The sequence below is a fragment of the Parambassis ranga genome, chromosome 8, assembly GCF_900634625.1.
Source record: "Parambassis ranga chromosome 8, fParRan2.1, whole genome shotgun sequence".
Lineage (NCBI taxonomy): Eukaryota > Metazoa > Chordata > Actinopteri > Ambassidae > Parambassis > Parambassis ranga.
This window is the reverse complement of record NC_041029.1, coordinates 14,178,318-14,202,925: the sequence shown is the minus strand read 5'-3', so window position 1 is coordinate 14,202,925 and position 24,608 is coordinate 14,178,318. Positions and strand designations below refer to the sequence as shown.

The following is a 24,608-nucleotide window of genomic DNA, read 5'->3' as shown; positions in this document are numbered from 1 at the left end:
TGATGTCTCAGTGTGTGGGTTCAGTGTCCTCGTCACCACAGACTTTATTGTAAACATTCAGACACAAAGAGAAGCTGAGACAGTCAGACCTTTGTGTCCATCCGAGCTTCAAGTTTTCTTCCTGCCGACTGTGGACTCTGTGGGTCCTCTGTGGGTCTTCCACAGTCCTGACAGGCACTAACATAAGGAAAGCTTCCCAAAAAAAGATGAAAACAAACAAACAAACAGAGGACCCACCACTCTGCCAACAGAGAAATAAAACTAACTAAACTAAATTCTAACTAAACGTCTCCACTCTTTACAGGTCGTCCTGTTTTTGGTTCCTTTAGCCACACACACACACACACACATAGCAGCACTTCAAGGACACGTTTACAGCTGATAAATAAATTCATGTTCCCCAGAGAAGAGACCACCACCAGGTCAAACGTTTGACCTCTCATTTAGAACTAATGGAACAACTGTTAGCATGCTAACAAACAGTATAACAGTATCTTCACAGCAGACATCTTAACAGTCACTAACCGGTCAGTTCTTCCTGCTCTCCAGTGGTCACAGAGCTTCAGCTGATTTACTGTCAATCAACATGATTGATAAGGAGAGTAAAATAAAAAATGGCTACTCATTCTAACTTTTTTGTTGGGCTGAAGGCAGACTAGGTGCTACATTGACTCACTAAAAAAAAACAGTACAGACTACTGCTAGCTGGCTAGCATGCTAGCAGCAACTCACTACATAGATGCTGTGAATTTTAGTTGTTTTTATGCTGTTTGTTTGTTTGTTTTGACTGATAATGCCACAAACACACCTTTAAATGTCCTGGTGAGCTGTGACTCTGGAGCAGTTGGACTTCCCTTGTCTTGCAGTATGGACGTAAACACAGTTTCCAGTGAGTTCAGGTGCAGAATGAAACATGAATGTCCTGTTTCTGCGTGGACCACAACTGAGACCTCAGTGTCTCAGTCCGGCTGCATCCTTACAGGCTTCATGTGAGGACCGGCTGCATCACTGTGGTGTCACCATGCTGCTGCTCCTCCATGATGGCGGAGGGATTCATCGTGTTGCTGTGATGGCTGGATGTTTCTAGGAAGGCCGTGTCCTCTGATGGATGCAGCTGGTTTGTGTCTCATCCTCTCTGACCCCCCCCCCCCCTGCTCTCAGACTGTTAGAGCCCCTGTTTTATTGCTAAATTATTCACAGCAGCAATAAAGCAGGTCTAAAAAAACTGTAAACTGGTCACCGATGAAGAGGAGACCTCTGCACCTCCCATCAGTCAGTGTGCGCAGCGTGCGGTCATTTAAGGTGCTTCCAGTCGGCTTCGCTCTCACAGCGCTGCACCTTGCTGAAGAGCTTCTTGATGAGGACTTTGGCCTCTGCTTTCACTGTGGAGCCACAGAGCAGAGTCAGACAGTCCTTTTACACCAGGAAAACCAGATCTCAGGACATTGGATGTCTCTGCTCACCTTGTCCTTTTCCTCGACTCCTCCGCTCTGCCAGCAGGTGAGACAGGTATCGAGCGAAGGACTTAAACAGCTCCTACACAGACAGCAAACGGCTCAGAGTCGCCACCCAGCAAACACTTCTGAAACACAACACTACTCACCTTAGTGGCAAATTTTCCCTGAGTGTAAAACGGGTCCAGATAACGGACCACGATATCAGCCGCTTCCTTCAGCGTCACAGGCTTCGGCGGCTCGTTGGCTGGCTGCAGCGCCCTCTCCTGGACGTTGGGGTTAAAGGTCACTTTTCTGCTGCTCCCATCTGTGTGCCGGCTTCGCTTCGCCGGAGGAGGCGACTGCCTGTCTGAGATCAGGTCCTCTGTCATCTGGGCACACATGTGAAGAGTGACAGTGTCATTCTTCTGTCAGAAGTCAGAATTCAGAGAACACTATTTAATATTTTCAGCCTACCTGTGTAGTCCCACATGTGTTCGCTGCCTCTTCAGGTGTGTTCTGTCTGTGTGAGATTAAAGAGGTGAAATTAGAGCTGAAACAAACCTTTCCAGAGCTGTGATAAATCAGAGCACATTACTCTGTCATCGCCTGCTCAGAAGAGTCTTGACGCGTTTCCTCCTCTTCATCATCAGGTACAACTGTTACCTCAGCTTTGCTGTCAGCCTGGATCTCTTCTTGAGTCTGTGATACCTCAGGCGGCCTCTCTGCTGGGTCATGCTGCTCCTGGCTGATGTTTTCTTCAGAGGTCGCAGTGGGAGTGTGAGACATCGTAGCATCCTCCTGGCTTTTCTCTGATGTTTGTTTCTTCACAAAGTAATGGGAAATGTCGCGGGAGCTCTTGGCAGCGTCTGCCAGTTTCTGCTGCTTCTTGCTCAGGGCCTTGCCTCCTTTGGTCGGGCTGTTCAGGGAGGCAGTGACGGTGCTCGCTTGGGCTCGCTGGGATGATGAAGCGGTCGTCGGTGTGTCTTTGATAGTTGAGTCCACTGAGCCTTTATCGAGCGTCCCTTTGGTGGCATCTGACAGGGAGGACCTGAGCAGCTCCTGGGCAGTCAGGAAGGGGTCGGACGATCCTCTCTGTCCTGCTCCCACTCTTTTACGCTTCATCTGGGGAAACGCAGAAAAACACGTTATCGTCTGCATCATTGTGAAGTAAGAAGAAGAAGAAGAACAACGCTTACAGAGTAGATCTCAGATGCAGGTGTGAAGCCGTGCAGCTCCTCGGTGCTTGGAACCTTTTTTTTTGACTCTGTGGAGTCGCTGCCGCTGATGTCTGCTCCTTTTTCTCCTCCTGTTGGAGCAGCTGCAGGTTTCTTCATCTCTGATACCTTCAAAATAAGAGCACAAATAAGCTCTGTGTTCTCTCAGAACGGCTGAATCTCACACAGTCAGTCTGCAGTTACCTTCTTCAGGACGGCGGCTTTGTACAAGTTGGCAGATTTGCTGTTTCTGAAAACTTCATGTTCGATGTCCGCGGCCAAGGACAGACTGTCACAGCTGTGAGACGGAGGACAAACGCTGTGGTCATGTTGCTATTTTATATAGAGAACTGCACCGCTGGTCATAATTTCACCTCAGATTCCAGAGCGACGGGACAAACAATAAAAGAGTAAAATAACAAGTTTGGTTGTTGAGAGCTGCAACAACCGAGAGCTGTAAAAAGAGACGCAGGAGTGGATCTGAAGCTTGAGCTAGCACATGACACAGCACAGTTAGCAGCTCTGACTGATACAGAATTATGGAGAGTTAAGCCACAGCTCAAAAAAATGTTGGAAAAAAGTGTAAATTTCTGAGAAAAAAAAGTAAACTTCAAAGGAAAAAAGGTTTAAACTTAAAGGAAAAGTCTTGCATGTGTTTTGTTCACTACTGGTCAAAATAAGGAGGTATCATCATCAGGCCTCCTTTTAAATTAATAATTAATAATAGAAGTTTTGTATTAAACTGTGTTTTTGCTGAGTGCTTTGAACCTGAACGTGAGAACTTCTAATACACACATAACGTTGACGTGTGTTGACATTACCCGAATGCATCTTCTGCCCCCTGCTGGCCTTCTAGTGCCTCTTGCAGGAGGTGCAGGCAGTGCTCTCTGGCCTGAAATGCAAGTTGACACAAAAATGATGAGCACACACTCACACACTCACACACACTCACACACTCACACGTGATGAGCTGTGAGTCAGGTATGAGGACTGTGACGGTACCTTCACAGCGAGCCGCGGGATCCTCTGGCTGCTGGCCTCTCTGAGCGGGCAGTCTGCATCTGCACGGCAGGACACACAGTGGTCACATGACCGCACACACACACACACACAGTCAGAATCATGCTTGCTTCTGTGTTACCTGGGGGGATGAAGTCTTCCCTCTGAGTGTCAGCACCCTGCAGAAAGATGATGATGAAGATTCTCAGTCATTCAGGTCATATTGTTGGAGACGATTGAAGCGAGGCGTCTGGACTTGTAGAGATGTTTCGCTGCTCATCCAAGCAGCTTCATCAGTTCTAACTGTTTGGTGGGGAAACATGGGAAACCACCACATATAAACCATGTTTCCCACCAAACAGAACTGATGAAGCTGCTTGGATGTCTGTCTTCAAGAGAACTCTACAAGTCCAGACGCCTCGCTTCAATCGTCTCCACCCTGCAGAAACACAAACCAAACATCCTTCTGTATTACTTATAGCAGTGACAGGCTGGTGCACTTCCTCCATCTTGGTCCTCAGCTCTGTTTGCTGTTACCTTCACAGCCAAATACACACATTAACTATGTCTTCAGACTTCAAACAGACCCTGAGTTGTGTTTGTGCCAAAGCCTGGTCAAACTTTACTGAACACAAAGCTACAATAAGGAGGTAAAACATTACACACACCTTACTGTCCAAATATGACACATTTAAATAAACTTCAGCGCTGCATGTCGTCCTCCATCATCCCTCTTGTTGTTTCTAAGTCTCTTCACACTCCTTTGTCTTTATGCTGCGTTATAAAACCTGCAGAGGAATATTTTATTGCGCCAACTCCACTGAACATGTGGGAGTGATTTAAACAAGAGGGGCCCCATCAGCCTCTGCTTCCAACAGCTGGAATGCAGATGTGTAGATACACTACAAAAACGATGTGTGCGGGAGGTGTTATTCATTGTTTATATCAACGAGTGTCCAATAGATGGACGACGCGGCTCCGCCTCCGCCCGTTGTACTAAAGCGAGGCCAAAATATCTGGTTTTTAACATATAGGAGACAGGGCTATACTGCAGCCAGCCACCAGGGGGCAATTTAGATGTTTTGGCCTCAACTCTACCTTTGGACCCATCCATCACTGAGTCTGTGTGTGCTGATTTCTGACTCACCTTCCGCAGGTTCATCTGCTTCCGATAGAGCTCAGAGAACTCCTTCTTCCTCTTGTCCGCCTCATCGTTACTGCAGGCGTCTTCTACTTCATCGTACCTAGACAGCGTGACATCAGAGTTAAAACATGCATATCCGTGCTGCATAAATGTGCCAACAATAAAAGCCGTCCTGCCTTTCAAAGCCGTAGCCCTTCTTCCCTCCTTCGTACTGGTCAGGGTGGAACCCGAAGGGTCCTCTGGGCTCTTTGCTCTGAGCTTCGGTCTTGGTGCTGAGCGCCGCCGCCCTCTCCAGCTGGGCGCGCACGGCTTTGGGGTTACGACAATAATCACAGTTGCCCGCGCAGTTTGGCGTCTTGTCTCCGAAGAACTTGGAAATGGTGGCGTGGCGGCAGCTGAAGGGAGAACAAAAGAGTTATCTCCACAACAGACACACAGTAAAGGTGTCTCCATCATACACAGAGCCTGCAGTGCATTATTGATCCTGATGGCTGTTGTGTAACCATCACACACTAATATAATCAATGTGTTTTGTTATGAAATACGTCACCACTCTTGTGTGTTGTCAAAGAGAACAACACCAAAAGTGAATGCACACATTATTAATTAAAATGAGATTTTCTCACTTTCTCCCTTCACAGTACGTCTCCTATAAAAATCTCTGCTTTAGGTGTGATTCTTTTTATAAAAAGGCCACTCTCTTGTATCAGATCCAGCCTTATGTAACAGCCAGTTTTCACACACACACACACACTAACAGAGCCTGCTTGGGACGAGTCACTTTGACAACATCCTAACTACCTCCCTGGGAATGGAAACGCTGCCACCTCCTCTCCTAAAACAGAGAGAAGCAGCGTGAGCGGAGGAGGTGGGGAAACACAGAGAGGAGCTGCCGCTGCTCCTCGGCACAACCGCCAAACACAAAGCAGCCTCTGAAGTCAAGCAGCGAGGACGCAGGAGAGCGGTGAGCGGGGTTTATTTTGGTGCCTCTGCTCACTTTCCCTCGTCCATGTGCGGCGTGTCAGATCTGTTCTCCTAACACTAATCTGGACTTCACTGCTAATGACTGGCAGCGCCTGAGCACTCCTCCTCCTCCTCCTCCTCCTCCTCCCCTCTGAACATCCCGTCAACAATCAAACACGCTACCAAACAAGACGCTCAGCAGGCAACTCCTTCAGGGAGCAGCTGTCCCGTTCTTCAACTCCTCATCGACCACTGTTGTCATTTCTGACGTGGAGAAGACAGGAGAGACTCTAACAGGTAAGTGTTTGTGTGTGTGTGTGCTGCTCAGAAAAACTGCAGGCTGGGCAGGAATGCCAAGAATCTGTTTTAAACTTTTTTAAGAGCAAACATGGAAAGTTAAACAAGTCAGGTTTAAAATGAGGAGGTCGGCAGGAAGACTGACGGCATCATTAAAGAGAACACAGTTACAAAGAGGAGATGAGGAGCGCAACAAGACCAGTCACATTAGAAACAAAACACAGAGCAGGAATCTGAATCATCAAGTAATGAAAAAAAACTCTCTGAGGCTCCTTTAAAGAAAAAAAACAACCTTCAGCTGCACTCCGCTGCTGCAAGACAGTACAATGAATGCACTGAATCTGACGTGTTTTTTTTTGGGCCGGTAACTGACAGGAAACACTCTGCAGCTATCAGCTCAATCAGTAATCAAGAAGAAAAAATGCTTGGGTTTGACTTAGAAATAAACAGCTAACATCTGTTTTACTGTGATTTTTAAATTGTTTTTGGTTAGCTTAGCCGTGCTAATGACATGACCTGACTACCTCCAGATTTAAACCTAAAAAACTTAAGAGGAAAAACAACAATTTGTTTTTGTTTAATTGATAAGGAGGAGCCTTGAAAAGCAGCATAAGAAACCAGGCTACTCACAAGTACACATGTCTTTATTCATGAGAAACCTGGTTGAAGTGTTAAAACACCACAGTATCCTGTCAGAGCTCTAAGATCAGGGTCCGACCTGATAATTCTGAAAAATGCTGATCTTATCACAACAACAACAGAATATCTATGTAGTGTAATGTTGAAACACTTGTTACTTATCTTCGCTGCCATTACGTCCCCCTTTAACCCTCCTATTACAGATGATATCCAGGATTACGCTACACTAGCCGAATAGCATCAGTCTATTTGTATTCATTTGTATATGATTCTGTAATGGACTGTAACTATGTACACTATGTAGTGTGTACTTGTGAAGCCACAAGCTGTCACACCCACTTCAGCAATTCAACAGGAGCACAATAACACAGCCAGCAATAAGACAGCATGAAGCTCCACCAGCACCACCCATCACTTCACAGTGTGTACACAACGAGAAACCTCTGATCAAACACAGACCAGATTTCTGCACTTTTACTTTTGAGATTCAACACTTCAGTCACTAAAAGGATGCTTTATAAAACAACCAGGAAGCCATGATGGATTCACCTGTGACCAGCTGTCACATGACAAGAACTCAGGGCGACAGAGGAGATTAAAATAAACATGAACAATGGATAAAAAAAACAGAGCTCAGAAACAGTTCTTATAAAGTGGGCTATGTACAGGTATTGTTGACTCAGCAATGTGAAATACCTTCACAGTAAATAAAAAGTGGTTTGCGGAGGCTGTAAAAATGTAAATACAACATGTGGCTCTAGGTCTATTCCACTGTTGGTAAAACCTGTGTAAAGTATTATCAGATTAAAAATCAGTAAAGCTCATGCTTGTGTCTTCCTTCTGCATCTGAGTGTCAGGAACAAACAGGACTTACATCCTGATGACAGGAACCACACAGACACTGTGTAAACCAAACCTTATCTCCTTCCCTAGAATGGACCCCAGAGAGGAGACACTGAACCTCCTCAGCAGGATATGGGTCAAGTTACTCAGTCTGCCCAATGCCCACTCCATAGAGCTGGGAGGGTTCTTCGTCATCCTAACCTTCATCTGTGAGTGGCAGCTGTTTAATGTGACACATTTATTGTATTGTGAGCTGGTTGTGATGCTCTGTCTGCTCCCTCACAGTGCTGGTTCTGCTCCTGACTGTGATAACGTGTGTGGGCTGCTGCTGCTGCTGCTGCCGCCGCAAGACGAAGCTGAAGGGTCCCAAGATTTGAGCAAAGGACACACAAACTCTGGAAACACACACTCCGCCACAAACAGTCCTCACTCTGCTCCTGTAATAGTCTGTAACATTTGTATATAATAGAGGGTGTGTGCAGCAGCGCCTGAGAGGCCAAGCCCTTGGACAACAAAGCACCTGACAAGCACAGTTAAGGATGTCCTGAAAGCTGCCAGACACACCTGCTGAGGCTGCCAGGCTTTCAGGAGAGGCTGCATTCCTCAGAGCATCCCGGGGGCAACAACAGCACCTCAGCCTGAGGAAACAGCACGGCCGAACCCATGTGGCATTACAACACTCAGAACATGCACAGAGAAACAGAACTGTGACACGGTCAGATATGAGAGGAGAAGAAACCCTGCAGTCAGACAGAATTCGGCAGCAGTCAGGCCAGACGCCCTCATTCTATCATCTAGATACACAAAGATGATACACAACTTTGGTGCCAACAACAGCAAAGGGCTGCAAGAGGAAACAGATACAAACGTATCCAAAATAGACACAACTGCACCGATAAAGATCCTGGAGAAACACCTAATCTGCCCTGAAAATGCCACACACAGCCCCCTTTGTGATGTCACCCACAGGGCTCCAGGAGCTCTGTATGGAGGCTCCAACTGTCGCCATCTCAGCAGTGCCTGACTCCACCCAACTCTTGTCTTATGGAAAGAGGTGGAGCATGGCAGCATCCTCCTGTCACCCTGTCAACTCAACATATACAGTTGAGTTGTATTTTAAAAAAAATCAGTGTGCTGTTAAAAACAAGAAAGAAAATTGTTAACTGAGCCCAAAGCTGTTTTTGTACCGTGCTGTCTGACCATGAGGACCAGTGTTATCTGAGCAGAGCAGACATAAATAATCATCCTTCTGAAAGTTTACATTACTAACCGGAGACTAGGAGCCTTAACTAGTGTCTAAACATGATGTGGTCTCTGTCAACGCAACTTCAACTGTGCAACAAAGACAGAGCAGGTCTGCCCCCTGCTGGACAGACCCTGAAAGTGATTACAATGTTTTGTTTATATCTAAATCTGCAATCTGCATCTGAAGACGTTATTCTTTTTTTTCTCTAAACTTCTACTCCCTTTGACTTGTATGTAAATAAATAATAACAATAAAAAGATGTCAGCATGTGTTTACTGAAAGCTTCACTCACGCTTCCTGCTCACAGAGCAGCACCATGGCTTCAAAGTCTTTGATGGCTGTTTGGTCAGACTCCTTTGCAGAGCCACGTTTCTCCTGCAGACAAGATGTTCACAAAGCTTTAATTCTGAGTGCTGTGGAGGGCACTCAATGGACAAATGAAAAATCATATTTACAAAAGACCTGATGTGTGATTTGAGTGCGTGCAGATTTTTGACTGTAACTTCACAGATATGATCCGTTTTTGGATGTGCCTGACTTTTACATTTACACACAGAGATTAGAGGCACTTCACAGTCTCATTTTTACACAAATCAAGTAATGCATGCTGTGATTAAGTACTGGACCTGGGAAATAACTTTCCCATATATCATCCTGTTGTTACACTGACCTGTTTCCTGTGGATCTCCTGCCGAATGAGGAAGTTAATTTGCTCCTTGTCCTTTGGGGAATAGTAAATGCGACAGGATGAGGGCAGACCATCTCTCCCAGCTCGACCAGACTCTTGGTAGTAACTGGCCAGAGACTTGGCGAGGTTCCAGTGGGCTACAAACCTGCAATCACCATGCACGCTTCAGAAAGATACTCTGGGACATAAAAGAATGCACAGAATGCCTCAAATCCGCTGCCTCACCTGACGTTGGCCTTATCCACTCCCATCCCAAAGCTGATGGTCGCAACAATAACGAGCACCTTCCCCTGCATCCACTCAGTCTGAGCCTCTGTGCGATCTGCTGTCTTTAAACCTGCAAAAGCAGAATTCAAAGTCCAAATCCTGCAGTTTTCAACACTTTCACACACACGAAGAGAAATGAGCGCACCTGCATGGTACGGCTTGGCCAACACTCCGAGCTTGGTGAGCTGATAGGCCACAGTTTCACAGCCTTCCCGTGTGCGACAGTAAACAATCCCACAGCCCTGTTGACACACACCACATGGTTTTAAACGTGAAGATATGACACCACCACCACCCACCACCACCCCAAACAGCAGAACTGGGGAACCAGTGGTGAAACTAAACCTTTGTTCTGAGTCCAGCTGCTTCAATCTTAAACCTTTTGGTAAAGTAAAGAACTTTTACAGATCTTACATGAAATATAGACTCAGTGAGATGGGGACAGTGCTTATTGTGTTTGTATTTACAGATTTAGACAGAATGCAGTCTACATACCTGTCCATCTGACCCTCCACCCGGTGCCAACGCCTTCATGATGAAGGCATGCAGGTGGACGTAGGCGTTTGGCAGCAAATCCCTGAAGATCACATCATAGTGCAAATTACTGCGGAAAACAGGCGTTGAAAAAGACAGTGGTGAGCGCAGCCTCAGAGACTGAAGAATGTCCTCCTGTACGTTCTTGGGTGCTGTCGCTGTCAGGGCCAAACAGGGAACTCCCTGCAGACGACCCCGCAGGTCACCCAGTTTGAGATAGTCCGGTCTGAAATCATGTCCCCACTGAGAGACACAGTGAGCCTCGTCCACAGCCAGATAGGACAACAGGCCACGGGAGAACAGGCTCGTCAGGCAGGGCTGGAACGACGGCGAAGCCACCATCTCCGGGGTGATGTAGAGAAGCTTCAGCTTTGGGCTGCTGCTCTCCAGGTCAGCCATGATCAGACGGCGCTCCCCTGCAGGAAGTTTGGAGTTGATGGAGCAGGCAGGGATGTTGTGATCCTTCAGGTGATTCACTTGGTCCTAAAGAGACAACAGAGAAGGGGTAACTGATGCTGCACTGAACTCTGAAGTATGTTTTGTTTTGAAGCAGATTTACCTGAATCAGAGCGATTAAAGGGGAAATAACCAGAGTGATGCCTGCAGCCAAAACAGCAGGCAGCTGGTAGCAGAGAGACTTCCCTGCTCCAGTGGGCATGCACACAAACACATCCCGGTCACCTACAGGGGAAAAAAGCCACATTCAGAACATATTGCTCCCGTCACAGTTGTGCTAAACGGTAGGTAAGTTATTGCTAACATCCGGCTCACGTCGTATTAGCAGATAGACAAACAGTGGTTAAAAACAGACTTTTTGGGGACTAACCTCTGACGACAGCCTTGATAACATCTTCCTGAAGTTTGGTCCTGAAGCTGTCGAAGCCAAAGTGAGTTTTTAAAGCCTGTTTTAAACTTGTTGTCATCGTTTTCTTGTCTGTGCAGAACTCATATAAGCCTCTTTGGCATCGTCGCACGGTGATGACGTAGACGCGGTCGCGGGAAGACGGTAGCTCAGAAAAAAAGTTTGAAATTACGTCACAGAGTACTTTAAAAATACTTCTTCACGGTCCTGCACATTTTTCTTTCTCAAAAAGAATTTTTGTATGCAGTATATATTGTTATTTTATACATATATTTAAAAATAATATATATATATATATATATTTATATATATATATATTTGTACTATATTATTTTTTAATAATAATGTATTTTTAATAATAGTATAATAATAAAAATAATAATAACTATTAATAATAATAAAAAATAATATATGTAATATATATTTTTATTTTTTTTAATATTGTCTCCTGAGTTAAAAGAATAAAAATAAAATATATAAATATATAAATATATTTTCCTTTTTATTTATTTTTTACTCGGGAGACAATACTATATCTTTTATTCATGTATCTTCAGCTCTGTATTAATAAGTATCATCACTGTTATAATCTATATATATAAACATGTGAACAAACTGACCAAAGTGAGCATGTGAATTTGGTTTATTTATTATTCACATTAGTGCATTTTCATTGCAGGATTAATATTGCACAGTACATGACATGAGCACTACAGGTTTCTTTTATGAAAATACATTATGACTGTGAGCAAAGGGGGGTGGGGCACTACAACTCTATGTGAGAAAGTAGCAACAATCACATTAAAGCAGCAGCAGCAGCAGCATACGGAGCGGTAACATAGTGGAGCTATTTCATAGCACACAATGATGGTCTTTTACATCAGGATCCCTCTGATTCTGTTTGTTTTACTGTGTTCTGACTACAAGGAAGAGTGACGGAAGTGACGGAGGGAAGCTCAGCCCCACAGGCAGGGTGTGGTGCAGAAACAATCGGTCTTGGTTGCTGGAGACCGGATCACCAGATCGTTGATGATTTCCACGGTGCCAAACAGCGGGAACAGCTTCTCAGTGAAGACCTCATTGTAGGTGTAGATGTGGAAGTGCTTCTCCACGTCATAGAAGGACAGCTGGCTGTTGTTGTAGTCGAGGTAGATGCCCACCTTGCGTGGGATGAGGCCGGGCGGCAGGGCGGTGAAGGGCACCGTCAGCGCCTTCAGTTCGGTTCCCCTCTCCAGCCGCAGGGTCAGGTAGCCTGTATCCGTGTTCAGGGACTTGAAGCCTTTCCTCAGGGCTGACTCTTTGACCACGCCCAGCCGCCAGTCCCGCTCGCCCACCTCCACCTCCCAGTAGTGGCGTCCAGAGCCAAAGCTCTCCACTCCGACGGCGCACCACCAGCCGTCAAATCTCTGGTGGTAGTTAGGAATATCCTTCCTCTCAAAGCCGCAGCGCATCCTCTTCTCGTCAGTGATGAGCAGGTCGGGGTTGGCCGTGTCCAGGTCCAGATTCACCTCCACTGCATGGGGGGGAGGTCCTGACAGGTTAGACAGGCTGAGTACAGATCACACCAAGCAACACTTCAACAAACAGAACTGTACCTGCAGCGTCTCTGATCCAGTCCCACACTGAAAAAACAGACACAAGGTTAATACCAGATAACCTCTGCTCTGAGGTGTAGAGGAGCTGGAGGAGGAACCGCATCCCTCCTCCTCCTCCTTCCTTAGCTCAGTTTTACGGTGTTGATCGAAGAAGACATTCGCAAGAAAGCAAGCTAATCTTAGCCGGCCAGCTGGAACTTAACGGGCATCAGTATTGATTACTACTGGAAGCAGATCCAGATGTAACGGACCATCAGCTCAGTAGAGCCACACAGTACATCAGTGTGTTCTTACAGCACTTCACTCACCTGGCTGAGGAACGTAGGACACGGCACCTGGAAGGAGACAATAAACCTATAACCAAGTGATCATTTACAAATATATGACTAAATCTATCGAGTATTGATTTATACAAACCAATCTTCTGAGTCCTCTGCTTCCACAGGAGCCACTGCTGAGGTATGGTGTCCTGCAGGAGTAAAAAAAACACCAGGACAGGTTTAGCGATGAGCTGCAGGTAAGGTGTCAGGTTGCCCTTCTGAATCAGACTCCTACCTTATCAGGTCGCTGCAGGATCAAAGTCCACAAAACCAGCTCCATGGCGGCCAGCAGATTGGGCACACGGCCCCATCGCCAGGCAGACTGCAAGTCCTCCAGCACCTTCACCACCGGCTCTCCGGGCCACACACTTTGCTGTAAGATGAACACAGTGAGTTTTTGTTTGATGGACACAGATGATGTTTAAATCTCTGACTCTCTCACCTCAGGCTGAGCTCTCAGATCCTTGGTCCAGTCCAGGATGACAGTTTTGGCCTGTTCTAGGTCATCCTCATTGATCATATCAGGCTGCTTCACCTCGTCCGTCTCAGGCCAGCCATCGGTCTGCATGGGCCTCTTCTGCACACAGAGAGACACACAACTTTCTATATTCCATCTATATTTGACCCAGGGTGTGTGTAGTGTTAGGAATACAGAGATAACGGTGCTTCGGTCTTTGAAAGACTTCCTGTTGTGATTGATCACTGATTACTGATCCTGTAGCCTAGCAACCTGCAATTGATGTTTACATTCAAGAGTTTACTCTACTCAGCTATTAGTTTGTGTAGTCCAGTTAAGCCTGTGATAGGTCGATCCATGAAGGACTCACCTCCAAGGACACATTTGTCAGCCGGATTTGACGAAGCCTCTGAAATGGGACGGCCTTGACGTGCCCCTTGTGATGCAATTGGAACGACTCGGTACCAATCCTATCCCAAAATTCATCACAAGCAGTTGATGTTTTACAACTTTTACATCCGTGTGCTTCACTACACCAACTTCAGCTATCGGGGTTGCTAGGCAACAGGAGCAGAGCATCATGGCACAAACAGGAAAATCCTCTGTGAGATTGCTCTGTTCAGTGCTCTTGAGGGGCCATGTTGAAATAATTAAGACACAGCTTCCAAACCTTTTGTTCTTCCTGGAACCAGTGACATCACACTTGGAACCTGTGACATCACATGTCCCTTGAGGAAACATGGTAATTCTAGACATTGCTCCGTGTTTGTTGCAACATTTCAAACAGTAAAAACTGCACATTAATGTAAATGTTTCTATTGTACACCAACACTGAGCAGCAAAGTTGGTAAAGTTATGCTATATCAGTAGTTTTTGAACACTGACACTAGCACACCTCAGCGCATCCTGGGACATGTAGGCATTACAGTACGACCTGTGTGCGCATGACAACTCACAAAAACTCAGCCACTTAATCACACAGGGACGAACTCATTGACTAAAAATAACTTTTTCTTTACTGCTGGACTTTCTGAGATAAGCACCTTGCTCTCCAGCATGGAGGCACACTGCACGATGAAGACCCTGCAGAGGGGGGTCGGCCAGGTGTCATCTTGGTTCCAGATGTGCTCCAGGATGGCTGATCTCTGCAAACAGAGAGGAAGACGTGGGAACGGTGAAGGAAGGAACTGTAGTCTGAGCATCTCTTCGTCCGTTGCACCGATGCATGAGCTAGTACCTGACACACTCGGCTGAGGTCTCGAGCCAGATCCACCACAAACAGCTGGTCCTCATCCAGAGGCTCCTTCTTCTCCTTCTTTGCTCTCTTGTGTGATTCCTGAGAGTAAAATAAGGAATGACTTTCTGTGAAAAACTAAAGACGCTCAGAGGACATTAGTGCTGGTTCACACAGTGCATTAGAATATACTGAGGTCAATCTGGAGTCCTGATCAAAATGCACATCATGGCTCTGATCCTGTCAGCAGAAAAGAAGAACACCCCACCCCCACCCCCCAGGCTCAGTGCCTCCATTCATCCCTGCACACAGCAGCTCCTTTTTTATATATATTAAACCAGGAAAAACAGCAGTGCAGCGACAAACGTCTGCACATGAAGGTGACCCTGAAACAAGTTTAAACATTAAACATTAAAAACGTGTCCTACCTTTATCTTGGCCGTTAGGTTTTTGGCCGGCTCCACCATGAAGTGAAAACACTGCATCATTTTGGCTCGTCTGTGAAGAACATACAGACCAACACAGATTAGGAAGTGACTGAGAAGTTCGTGTCCTAGGTGGGAGGCGGTGAGTCACACAGCTTTAACTCTTTACACAGAAGGAGACCACCGGCAGGACCCATGTCAGTAGGACCCTAATACACGCTGTACACTACCAAGGTGTTCACACTGTCAGCTCCCTGTGGGCCTGATGACAAGGTCCAGAGACAATCTGTCATTTCTGAGGAGGATCCTGAGAGATTTCTGCAGCAGTCTGTAACCATGGATCAGACTTGGGTCCACCACCTCCAACCAGAGAGCAGAGAACAATCCAAACAGTGGAAACAGACAGAGTCTCCAAATCAGTGAGGTCTGCATCAAGGTGATGGTCTCTGTTTTCTGCTGCTGGACCACCTGGAAAAGGGTCATACTGTTACAGGGGCTGACTACACTGATCTCTGAGACAGCTACAGGAGGAGACCAACAAGATCCAGACCACAAGTCCACCATCATCCAACACCTGTTCACCTGATCTACACCCTCACACTGACACCTCTCCAACAGGATGGAGGAGGAGGATCAATATAACAGGAGATCATCATGAAAAATAAATGTGCTGGACTTTCTGACATCACCCCTGGTCTCATACTGATGTCCCTTTTAAAGACAAATGCAGCCTCTGAACCGGGACCTGTTTGCTTACAAAACACCTGCATGACCATGAAAGACCTGATGGAAACATCAACTTCAGAGTGTGACAACAACAGATTATCACACACACACAGACCAAAGTCTGTCAGGAGGTCAGAGATTAACTGGAGCAGAACGGAGCAATAAAAGCTGGAAGAGAGTCTGGAAGGTGACTGGGCCTGCATGCTCCGCTGTGTCCTTGCTGAGTCTCCCTCTCAGTCTTACTCACTTGTTTTTACCTCCTGCAGAGGAAACGCTGAGTCTGGTTGGGACGACCAGTCCGAACTGGTTCCCACGATCCAGACTGAGCAGGGAAACCAACAAGAAAGCCTGTGCATGCATGAAATGTAGGCTGACCTGGTCAACAGCCGCAGGACACGACAGGGCTCAGGCGTCTAAATGGTTAATATTCGTATGTTTTATTCACATTTTAAATCGTGTAACAAACTTAGACCCTGCTGTCTTATCGAGCTCCATCAGAGCGGGGTTTACTGCTGCTGTGGGAAAACATGACCGTGCAGCTTTTGCAGAGAGCGACCCACATCCAGATCAGCTGATGACTGCGCAAGAGGTAAACACTCTCTGCTGTGTGACTTTGCGGCAGATCTGCATCACAGAAGCATGAACACTCATCAAAACCCTGCAAAAAAAACACATTTTTTCCCGGCTCTGCGTGTAACACTCGGACGTGTTTACACCTGTAATGTGGTAAAATGAGTCCCCTGCGTAACAGCGCGGCGGATCATCCCGCGCAGCTTACCTGTCTCCTCAGAGAGGGCTTTGGCTGAAGCGGTTTGAGTCCTTTCTGCTCTTTAAAACAGACAAACTGTCCGGAGTGAGAAGAGTTCAGCCTGCGCGCTGCAGTCTCTGACCTTGTTTACATGCCAGTCTGACAGTCGGCTGGTCGGGAAGGCTCGGTTTTCTTCGGCATTGACGCAATTACGCGGACGCAGCATAGACCGTATGGGACGCAGTGGGCAGAGCTCTCCGCCATGTTGGTGAGGTAAAACTATCAGAGTCAGATTTAAAGAGAGAGTCGTCTTCATCTTTGAATTAATAAGAAGCTCGGCATCAGTTTCATGGTGGGAAAACTGTTCAAATTCGTTTAGTTCAATGAGTCTAAACAGAGTGATTGATAAGTTTGTGGCCTGTTGGAGAGGTGTCAGTGTGAGGGTGTAGATCAGGTGAACAGGTGTTGGATGATGGTGGACTTGTGGTCTGAATCTTGTTCGTCTCCTCTGTCTCAGAGATCAGTGCAGTCGGCCCCTGTAACAGTGTGACCCTTTCCAGGTGGTCCAGCAGCAGAAAACAGAGACCATCACCTTGATGCAGACCTCACTGATTTGGAGACTCTGTCTGTTTCCACTGTTTGGATTGTTCTCTGATCTCTGGTTGGAGGTGGTGGACCCAAGTCTGATCCATGGTGACAGACTGCTGCAGAAATCTCTCAGGATCCTCCTCAGAAATGACAGATTGTCTCTGGATCTTCTCATCAGGCCCACAGGGAGCCGACCGCTTCTGCTTCAGTCTCAGGAACAGCTGCATAATCACAACTATCCATCAACAAAATAATACAAGTATTTATTACATTTGTTTCCACAGAGAAATGACACGTCTCATTTTTTCTTCAATAAATACAGAAAACAATAAAATATGGCATGTTTACATGTAACAGGAAACAAAGGAGAAAAGAAAAATGCCTTATAAAAAATGAACTCCATCACCTCCAGCTGCCTTCACAGAACATAGCTTCACTTCCTGAAGGCACTCTCATCAGCACCAGGAGGTCGTGTTAAGGAAGCCTCATTAAAAAGTCAGTGAGGTTTGTAGCTCAGAATCAGCAGAATTAAAACACAAACGATCCATTCAGTGATAATAGTGGTGCCCCTTTTTGGTGAGTTTCATCCTCTTCAGGATGTACCAGCCGCACGCCTTCATGAGTATCCAGTGTGTCATGGTGGAGCAGAAGTATATTTAACATTCACGTGTGTCCACTGGGGGGCGTGCAGCTGCTTTTTGGTTTCTCCTCAGCTCATGATCAACATCAGCCGTCCAACAGTCTTGAGGTATCTGAGGTGCGAGTGATGTGTGATCGTTCACACAGGAAGCACGGTGATGTTGGATTCAGAGGTGGTGGTTGGATGAGCGGTGTCAGGGTGGAGGGCGGGTTCTCTCAGAGCAGAGACGTCCAGGCTGGACGGGACGATGTCGTACGGAAGCTCCACAGACTGACGGATGCTTTCTTCATATGTTGGAGGAGGCTGGAGGGAAAACAGAAGAACAACTCATTAAAAATTTATATTTGAAGTAGTATGAATATTTTTATTAACCCTTTGTGGGTTTTAAATACACGTTTTTATTAAAATCATGATATTAATGAGATTCTATTTAAAAATATATTTGCACCAACAAGATTCTACATAAATAAATAGGTAAAGTACTCGGCTCATACCTTTAACTGTTTGTATATGAACCTGGCAGCTGATTAGATGAACCACCTGTCAATCAATGTCTACCATAAAGTCTTGAACCAATCAGATCAAAGAGCAAAAAACTTTGAAAGCTGGCAAGGAGAAGCTAGCAGGTCTGTGTTTAGGAACCAACTTTCACCCTAAAACATACCAGAAACTGACAGAACATTCTCACAGGATGCAGATGGGTTCAGCCACAAACTTGCAGCATCAGAGATGAACTGAGTCCAGATGCCTTAATAGTTAACTTGTCACCATGGTTGCAAAGAAATTGGCAGCAAGTGTTCAGCTTGTTGTCAAACTTTTCCTAAAGCTACCTCAGAGAAAACGAAAGTAAGAAGATGAAAAAGGAAAGGTGTCTTCATGCTGCTGCGCGGTCCTCTGTGTCATCGAATGACCGAACATGCTGTGATATGTGTTATGAACATCCCGACGCCCAGGTGGAACATGTTTGTGTTTATATTACCAATTAGTCTGTCCCCACGTCCAACTTTTTTCCCCCTCATTATCTTTCTGATCACATCTGGCAGATTTTTGCTCCCCTGACTCAGTCCTCTTATCATTTAATTGCTTGGGGACCCTCAAGCAACAAGAGCAACCCTACAACCCTGCCCTCTGTCTGACACACACACACAAACACACACACACCAAAGTTTTAGAGCTATCCAGCTTCAGGCTGCTGGACATACGGGGGAAATTAAAGGGCCATCATGTGAACGCTCCTGACAGTCACAGAGGGGGAGGATGCTTTTTGACTAGTGCCAGGATGGAGTCCTGTGTGTGTGTGTGTGTAAGAGATGGGCAGCCATGCTAGGGAGTGTTTAATTAAAGGAAAGGAGGAGAGGTCAGAGAAGAAAAACAGTGGAAGACAGGAGCACAAAGCTGCATTCTTGGGCACTGTTTGCGCTCGGGATGCTGGCTTTAATTATGTTTGATGTGCCTTTTTCTCATTACCTTGTTTGCTCAAGCGTTGTGTGAACCAAAAGCTCAGCGAAAGATCAACACGGTTAAACCTTGAAACGTGGCCACCAGCACAATTCAGCAGCGAGTGTCAGATGAGCTGATAGTGCGTTCTGTTTACGGCGCTCTGAATGCTGCCTGATCTTTGAACAGGCTCCGGTTACATTACTGCATGAGACTCCATTCACTGTGAAACTACAGATGACGGGCCTGAAATAATGGGCATACTGGAGGAGGAAAAAAATGCACCTGAACATTGTTAACGTCTTTGTGCCTGTATCAATTGCTGTGACACAGCGTTAACCCCTCACGCAGCTTACCTCAGTCACAATGGGTCCATTGAGCCCAAAACGATCTGCGATCATCATGTGGATCTGCCTCTGGCGGTCCTTCTTTCGGACGCTCTCATAGGAGGGGAGCCTCGGCAGGGGGGCCTCCAGAGTGGGAAGGCTGTAGCTGGAGGGCAGGCCGACATAGAACATCTGACCCGCCTGCTGAGGCCACAAAACACAAAGGTTCATGGATGTAGGTCCAAATAACTGATGCTCAGATTAATGGCTCCACAAGTGGCAATTAGAAGGAACTGAGGTGCATTAATCCACAATCAGTGGATAGACAAAAGTTCAGATAACTGATAGGTTCAAAACTTTCTTGACCTTGTGTTCACCACAGCGCTCACTTATCAGGATGAAAGAACCTAAAGCCCTGTTCACACTGGAGAAAGTCAATCCAGCGTAGGGTTGAATCCGGATAGCCTTTAAACTGGATACGTTCAGACCTATTCAAATCACACACGCGCTCAATCTAGCTTAACCTGTCGTGTTTGTTGTCCTCCAAACCACTAGGTGCCGCCTTGTAGTATACAGAGTCCATTCAGGCCGCTGTAGGACAGTGTGTGCATGCATGCGACGTGCGTTTTATTTGTTCTGTGTTGCTCGTTCTCGTTCAGTTTATTCCTTTATAGCCCTGTGGAAAATGAACTCGGGGCAAAGCTGTCGTAGTTCGACGGTTGTTTACATACGACTTTTGTACGCAACCTGGACACTGTCCCCGTGAACCACGTGGCTAGTGGGATTCACTAGCTGAATTTGCGTTCAGACCTGAGCCAGATGTAAGCCAATGCGGCTAGATCCACCTCTGAGAGGTGAATTGAAATCAATCCAGATATATCCAGACCCGGCCCGAATCCCGCTCTAGCCGGATTGATTCCCCCAGTGCGAACAGGGTCTAAGGTGCTAAAATGCTAACCAATGTGCTGGTTATCAGACGTCCTGCAGCACTCTGGCGTCTGACCTCTCTCACCTGAGTGCTGCTGTCATCAACGATGTGCTCCAGACACGAAGATCCCACCAGGGTCTGCCTGCTGCTGTAGTACTGAGGAGGAGCGGCCTGGAAAACACACACACGAGATGCAGCACATAAAGAATTTATAGTTCGTCTTGTCACTTCTGCCTGCAATTAGTCAAAGCCGTTCATTTCAGCCCAATTGACCAATTTTCATGCCTTGCTTAATCTTAATGGGTACTGGCTGGTTTAGCAGTACCATAAATTATCCAATCAATAAGCCGACCACCCTCTGATTTCCGTGCCTCCTCCCACTCCTCCACCCCCCTCTTGTAGACCTGTCAGCGTCTCACTGTATGAGGTGCAGGAATCCTGGAAAAAAAAGGCTTGTCAGGAAAACTAGGTAATTGCCTGGGGTCTAAATGAGTCTCCTTTGTGTGGAGAACAATGTGATGTCCTACTGTGTCATCAGTGTCCCTAGGCAACAAACCACACCGTGTGGTCTTTCAGCGTCTCTCTATTCCCCTTGTAAGTGCGACAGGTACCTGTTAACGAGCACACTCCAGTACACATTACGGCCGTGTGTGTCATTTGGGTCGACATTACAACAAAGTCAATTTGTTGCCTGACTGAGATTTAAATCCTGAATGAGGGCAGAAGAGAATAGGAGCAGTTACGGCTCATGTTCAGGACATTCTTCTTAAACTTAGAGGGGACAACATGTGGACTGCTGCTTCCCCGAGTCCTATTAAAACATCAGATTCATCACTCTCACAGGCCGGTTTTTAAAAACATGACATCACTCAGACTTAAGAGTGACGCACTCTGACGACCTTTGCCATAACCCTCAGAAGATTTCAGAAAAAGGTGATGTCAAAGGTCACTTTCACTCACTGGTTTGTACTTTTTTATAAAAAGAAACGTCCTCAGGAAAGAGAAGAAGAAAAGGGGAGTTGTGCTTTTGTCGCCTGCCATTCATTCAGCCAGTGTGAAAAAGCACAACCGTGTAAAATCAGAGCTGAAGTCGGGGGAGGACCCCAGCGGCACTGTGCTTTTTTTTTTTTTTCTCCAACCTAAAGGAGATCCATTGTCTCTGTTGTGTCCCCAACACCCACAGCGGGGTCTGTCCACTATTCATGGAGCAAAGTGAAGCAGGGAAAGGTATGCGACTATGAAGTCCAAGACATGACGTTTCTCACAGGAACACAATGACAGAGTTTGTGTGCGCTTCCCTCTCAGAATGAACGCTCCGTACGTTCTTTCACAATAAAAGCATTTTTCAGAGGAAAAAGCTGCATCGTAAATTAAAGTTTCTAAATGTTAGAATTTAAACAACTTAATTTTAACATATCTTCCAACTTTAGCAGAAAGTTAGCTTCACTAAAAGCTGATGCTAAGCTATAAACAAACTACACCATGGTCATGTGACTAGGGTTGTTTGGTAGCCATGTTAGCACTCATCCACAGTTCTGGGTCGATTGTTGCTAAACGGGCAAGCTTGCTGATGCTCAATCAGCTAACACCTAAACAGTGCAACTTATTGCATGATGCTTAAGCTAACTTACCTTTCATTAGCAAATTGCTCACCATAGTAACTTTAGCTCTCTGGGTTCATTTGGCTGCTAAACTGGTTATATAAAGGTACTTACATGCAAACAGCACCTTATGTTACTAGGTAATCAGTGCCGGATCAGTGCAGTGTGGCTGAGTTACGGCCTAAACTGCTTGGTTGCTAATGGCAACAGTTTATCTGTGAGGACAGGATGTTATAGCTAATTATGATCTCACCAGCTAACATGATAAAACCCAATACAAATATATTATGTGCAACAGTTTTAGACGTGAAATAATGATGAATAAAGCTAGAAAAGCGACACAAGGTACGTATGGTTAGCTGCTGTTAGCATGAATCTGATGTTTTCTAACTTTTAATTCAACTTAATCTCATTAAATAATCCTAATATGGAGGTAAGTAGTGTGATTAGCTGGATTCTGTCACTGTGCTAAATAAACAGCATGTTCTCTGCCACAGCTATCAGTGTTACAAAGGCTTGTCTGAAGCTTACACTTACACTCCAAACGGCAAACATCTTCAGGCTACAGTGTGTTAGTACTTCCCTGACATGGCGGTGAATGTGTTCTTATCAGTCGGGCTGTGTAGAGATACAGCTGCGACCAGAGGTCAGGCTGTTCCGGTGAAATGCTCTGTGAGTTCCAACAGAACCTGTCCGTTAAACACACAGCTGGACAGCACTTCCTGTCTGCTGAGGGAGCGAGGTCTGTCTCTGCAGCCCGAAGATAACAGGGAAACCTCACCCCTGGGACTAATGGAGGAGAGGAGAGGAGGAACGAGTCAGGAAGAGGAAGCAGAGAGGGTCTGCTTCACCTCATCCTGCTCCACCGCCTTCAGCTCACAGATCCTCCTCAGAGACACGTGTTTAAAAAGACCCAAAAGATTTTGCTCCTGTGCAACAAAATTCAATTACACTGGTGCTGAACTGCAGCATCAATATACACACTAATCCTGTCCAATTCCATTAGAGCTATGCTGTGGCTAATTCAGCTGACAATGATCATATCAACTTTATTCAAGTCCTTTCAGCAGTGTTGTGCAAATTGAATCAGTGGTGTCTCTCTCTCTCTCTCTCTCTCTCACACACACACACACTGAAAGTGAACATGCAGGACACTTCAGAAAAAGACACTTTAGCACAAAAGGCACCTTCTCCTGCTCACCATGTCTGAATGTGGCCCCTGATAGGAGCGCAGCCTGCAGCACTGGGGATCCTTTCGGTAAATAATGGACAGCAGCACCACAATGACCACAAAGAAGACCAGAGAGGAGACTGGAGGAGGAGGAAAGCAGGAGAGAAGGAAGTCACTTCATCACACACAAACTCAGGCAGCAAGCACTTCATACACAGGCGGAGGCTCCACCTGTGGTTGCACTGAAACATTTACATCATTTATCTATCACACAAACTAATCTGCTGGATAACATGAAATAAATCCAATATTCCAAAATGCAGTGAGTCACTTACAGGAAGCAGCGACCACTGTGAGTTGGTCCGAGCTCAGCTGTGAGGAGGGGACCGTTGGATTTGCAGTTGTGGACATTTCTTCAGAGTAAACTGTCAACTTTCCCTTCAGAAATCCTCCGGAGCTCATCAGCCGCAGCGCGAAGCCTCTCATCTTACAAATCACAGGCAGAGAACGGAGCCCGGAGGAGTCCTCTCCTCATTGTCCCCTCCTCGGGCTGACAGTCCACATGCGCTCCTCCTCAAAACTCAGTAAACACGCCGCGGCGCGCTCCCTGAGACGCACCACGTGTGCGCGCAGCGGTCTGGTTCGTGTGTCGGTGGAGACGACAGTTCATAAAGCAGGACGGGCTGACTGGACGCGCACAGAACCCTCAGCAGACAGACTGATGAATGGCATCCAGAGCATGGATGCCTGAGCTGGAGTCCCGTTGCCCTGGAGACAGCGGGGGTCCCGTCCTGAGATGGTTTCTATACAGACAAAGAGGCTAAATGTAGCATTAGTATTCATGGAGGGGAACTATGGAGACACCTAATAACCCAGTTTAGATATGAGCAGATATTCTGCTCAATTCATCATCGATCCCTGATTTGATTCTGAAATAAATCAATATATTATTCTATGGACCAAAAATCTGAATTTAAATTAAAAATGGAACATGAACAGTCTATCATTCAAACAAAGCAAATAAATAAAGCCACAGATAACTACACAAAATGAACTATTATTTAACCCCATAATGGAAACCATGTGAATTAATGCAAAATAAAAAAAAAACATCAAAACATGGATGTAAAGAGGTTTAGGTTGTTTTAAAGTTCAAGCTGTGATTCAAAGATTAAAAACATGCAGCTGATCAATGTTTATCAAACTTTTATTAACCTGAGGATGATGAGCGACCACGCGTGCACGCGCAGCTCAGAATGCGCCCCCTGAACGCGCTCCGC

At 46.1% G+C, this 24,608-nt stretch overlaps 3 protein-coding genes and 1 long non-coding RNA gene across 4 annotated transcripts; 1 reads left to right on the top strand and 3 right to left on the bottom strand.

The window, feature by feature from the left end:
* Positions 1–21: 21 nt before the first annotated feature.
* recql5 (RecQ helicase-like 5) lies at positions 22–11,235 on the bottom strand. The gene is made up of 19 exons (XM_028411820.1): positions 11,097–11,235; positions 10,830–10,951; positions 10,232–10,753; positions 9,882–9,978; positions 9,695–9,806; positions 9,452–9,614; positions 9,074–9,156; positions 4,970–5,188; positions 4,797–4,893; positions 3,792–3,828; positions 3,653–3,711; positions 3,472–3,542; positions 2,855–2,948; positions 2,633–2,779; positions 2,032–2,558; positions 1,911–1,956; positions 1,604–1,825; positions 1,464–1,536; positions 22–1,382 (listed from the first exon to the last, which is right to left on the bottom strand). The coding sequence occupies exons 1-19, from the start codon at positions 11,191–11,193 to the stop codon at positions 1,294–1,296; spliced, it is 2,877 nt and encodes a 958-aa protein (XP_028267621.1). The 5' UTR covers positions 11,194–11,235; the 3' UTR covers positions 22–1,293.
* On the top strand, positions 5,647–9,038 carry LOC114439779 (uncharacterized). The gene is made up of 3 exons (XR_003671089.1): positions 5,647–6,053; positions 7,626–7,744; positions 7,821–9,038. It is a non-coding gene; the product is annotated as an uncharacterized LOC114439779 (long non-coding RNA).
* Positions 11,236–11,757: 522 nt separating the features above from the next.
* LOC114439725 (E3 ubiquitin-protein ligase TRIM69) lies at positions 11,758–16,842 on the bottom strand. The gene is made up of 10 exons (XM_028411866.1): positions 16,668–16,842; positions 15,167–15,236; positions 14,742–14,840; positions 14,548–14,649; positions 13,490–13,624; positions 13,283–13,420; positions 13,145–13,196; positions 13,036–13,062; positions 12,728–12,754; positions 11,758–12,645 (listed from the first exon to the last, which is right to left on the bottom strand). Exons 2-10 carry the CDS (start codon positions 15,224–15,226, stop codon positions 12,089–12,091), a joined length of 1,197 nt encoding a protein of 398 aa, XP_028267667.1. The 5' UTR covers positions 15,227–15,236; positions 16,668–16,842; the 3' UTR covers positions 11,758–12,088.
* An 808-nt stretch (positions 16,843–17,650) lies between these two features.
* LOC114439979 (uncharacterized) lies at positions 17,651–23,814 on the bottom strand. Its single transcript, XM_028412198.1, has 5 exons — positions 23,664–23,814; positions 23,359–23,468; positions 20,641–20,727; positions 19,659–19,829; positions 17,651–18,168 (listed from the first exon to the last, which is right to left on the bottom strand). The coding sequence occupies exons 1-5, from the start codon at positions 23,812–23,814 to the stop codon at positions 18,004–18,006; spliced, it is 684 nt and encodes a 227-aa protein (XP_028267999.1). The 3' UTR covers positions 17,651–18,003.
* Positions 23,815–24,608: the final 794 nt, after the last annotated feature.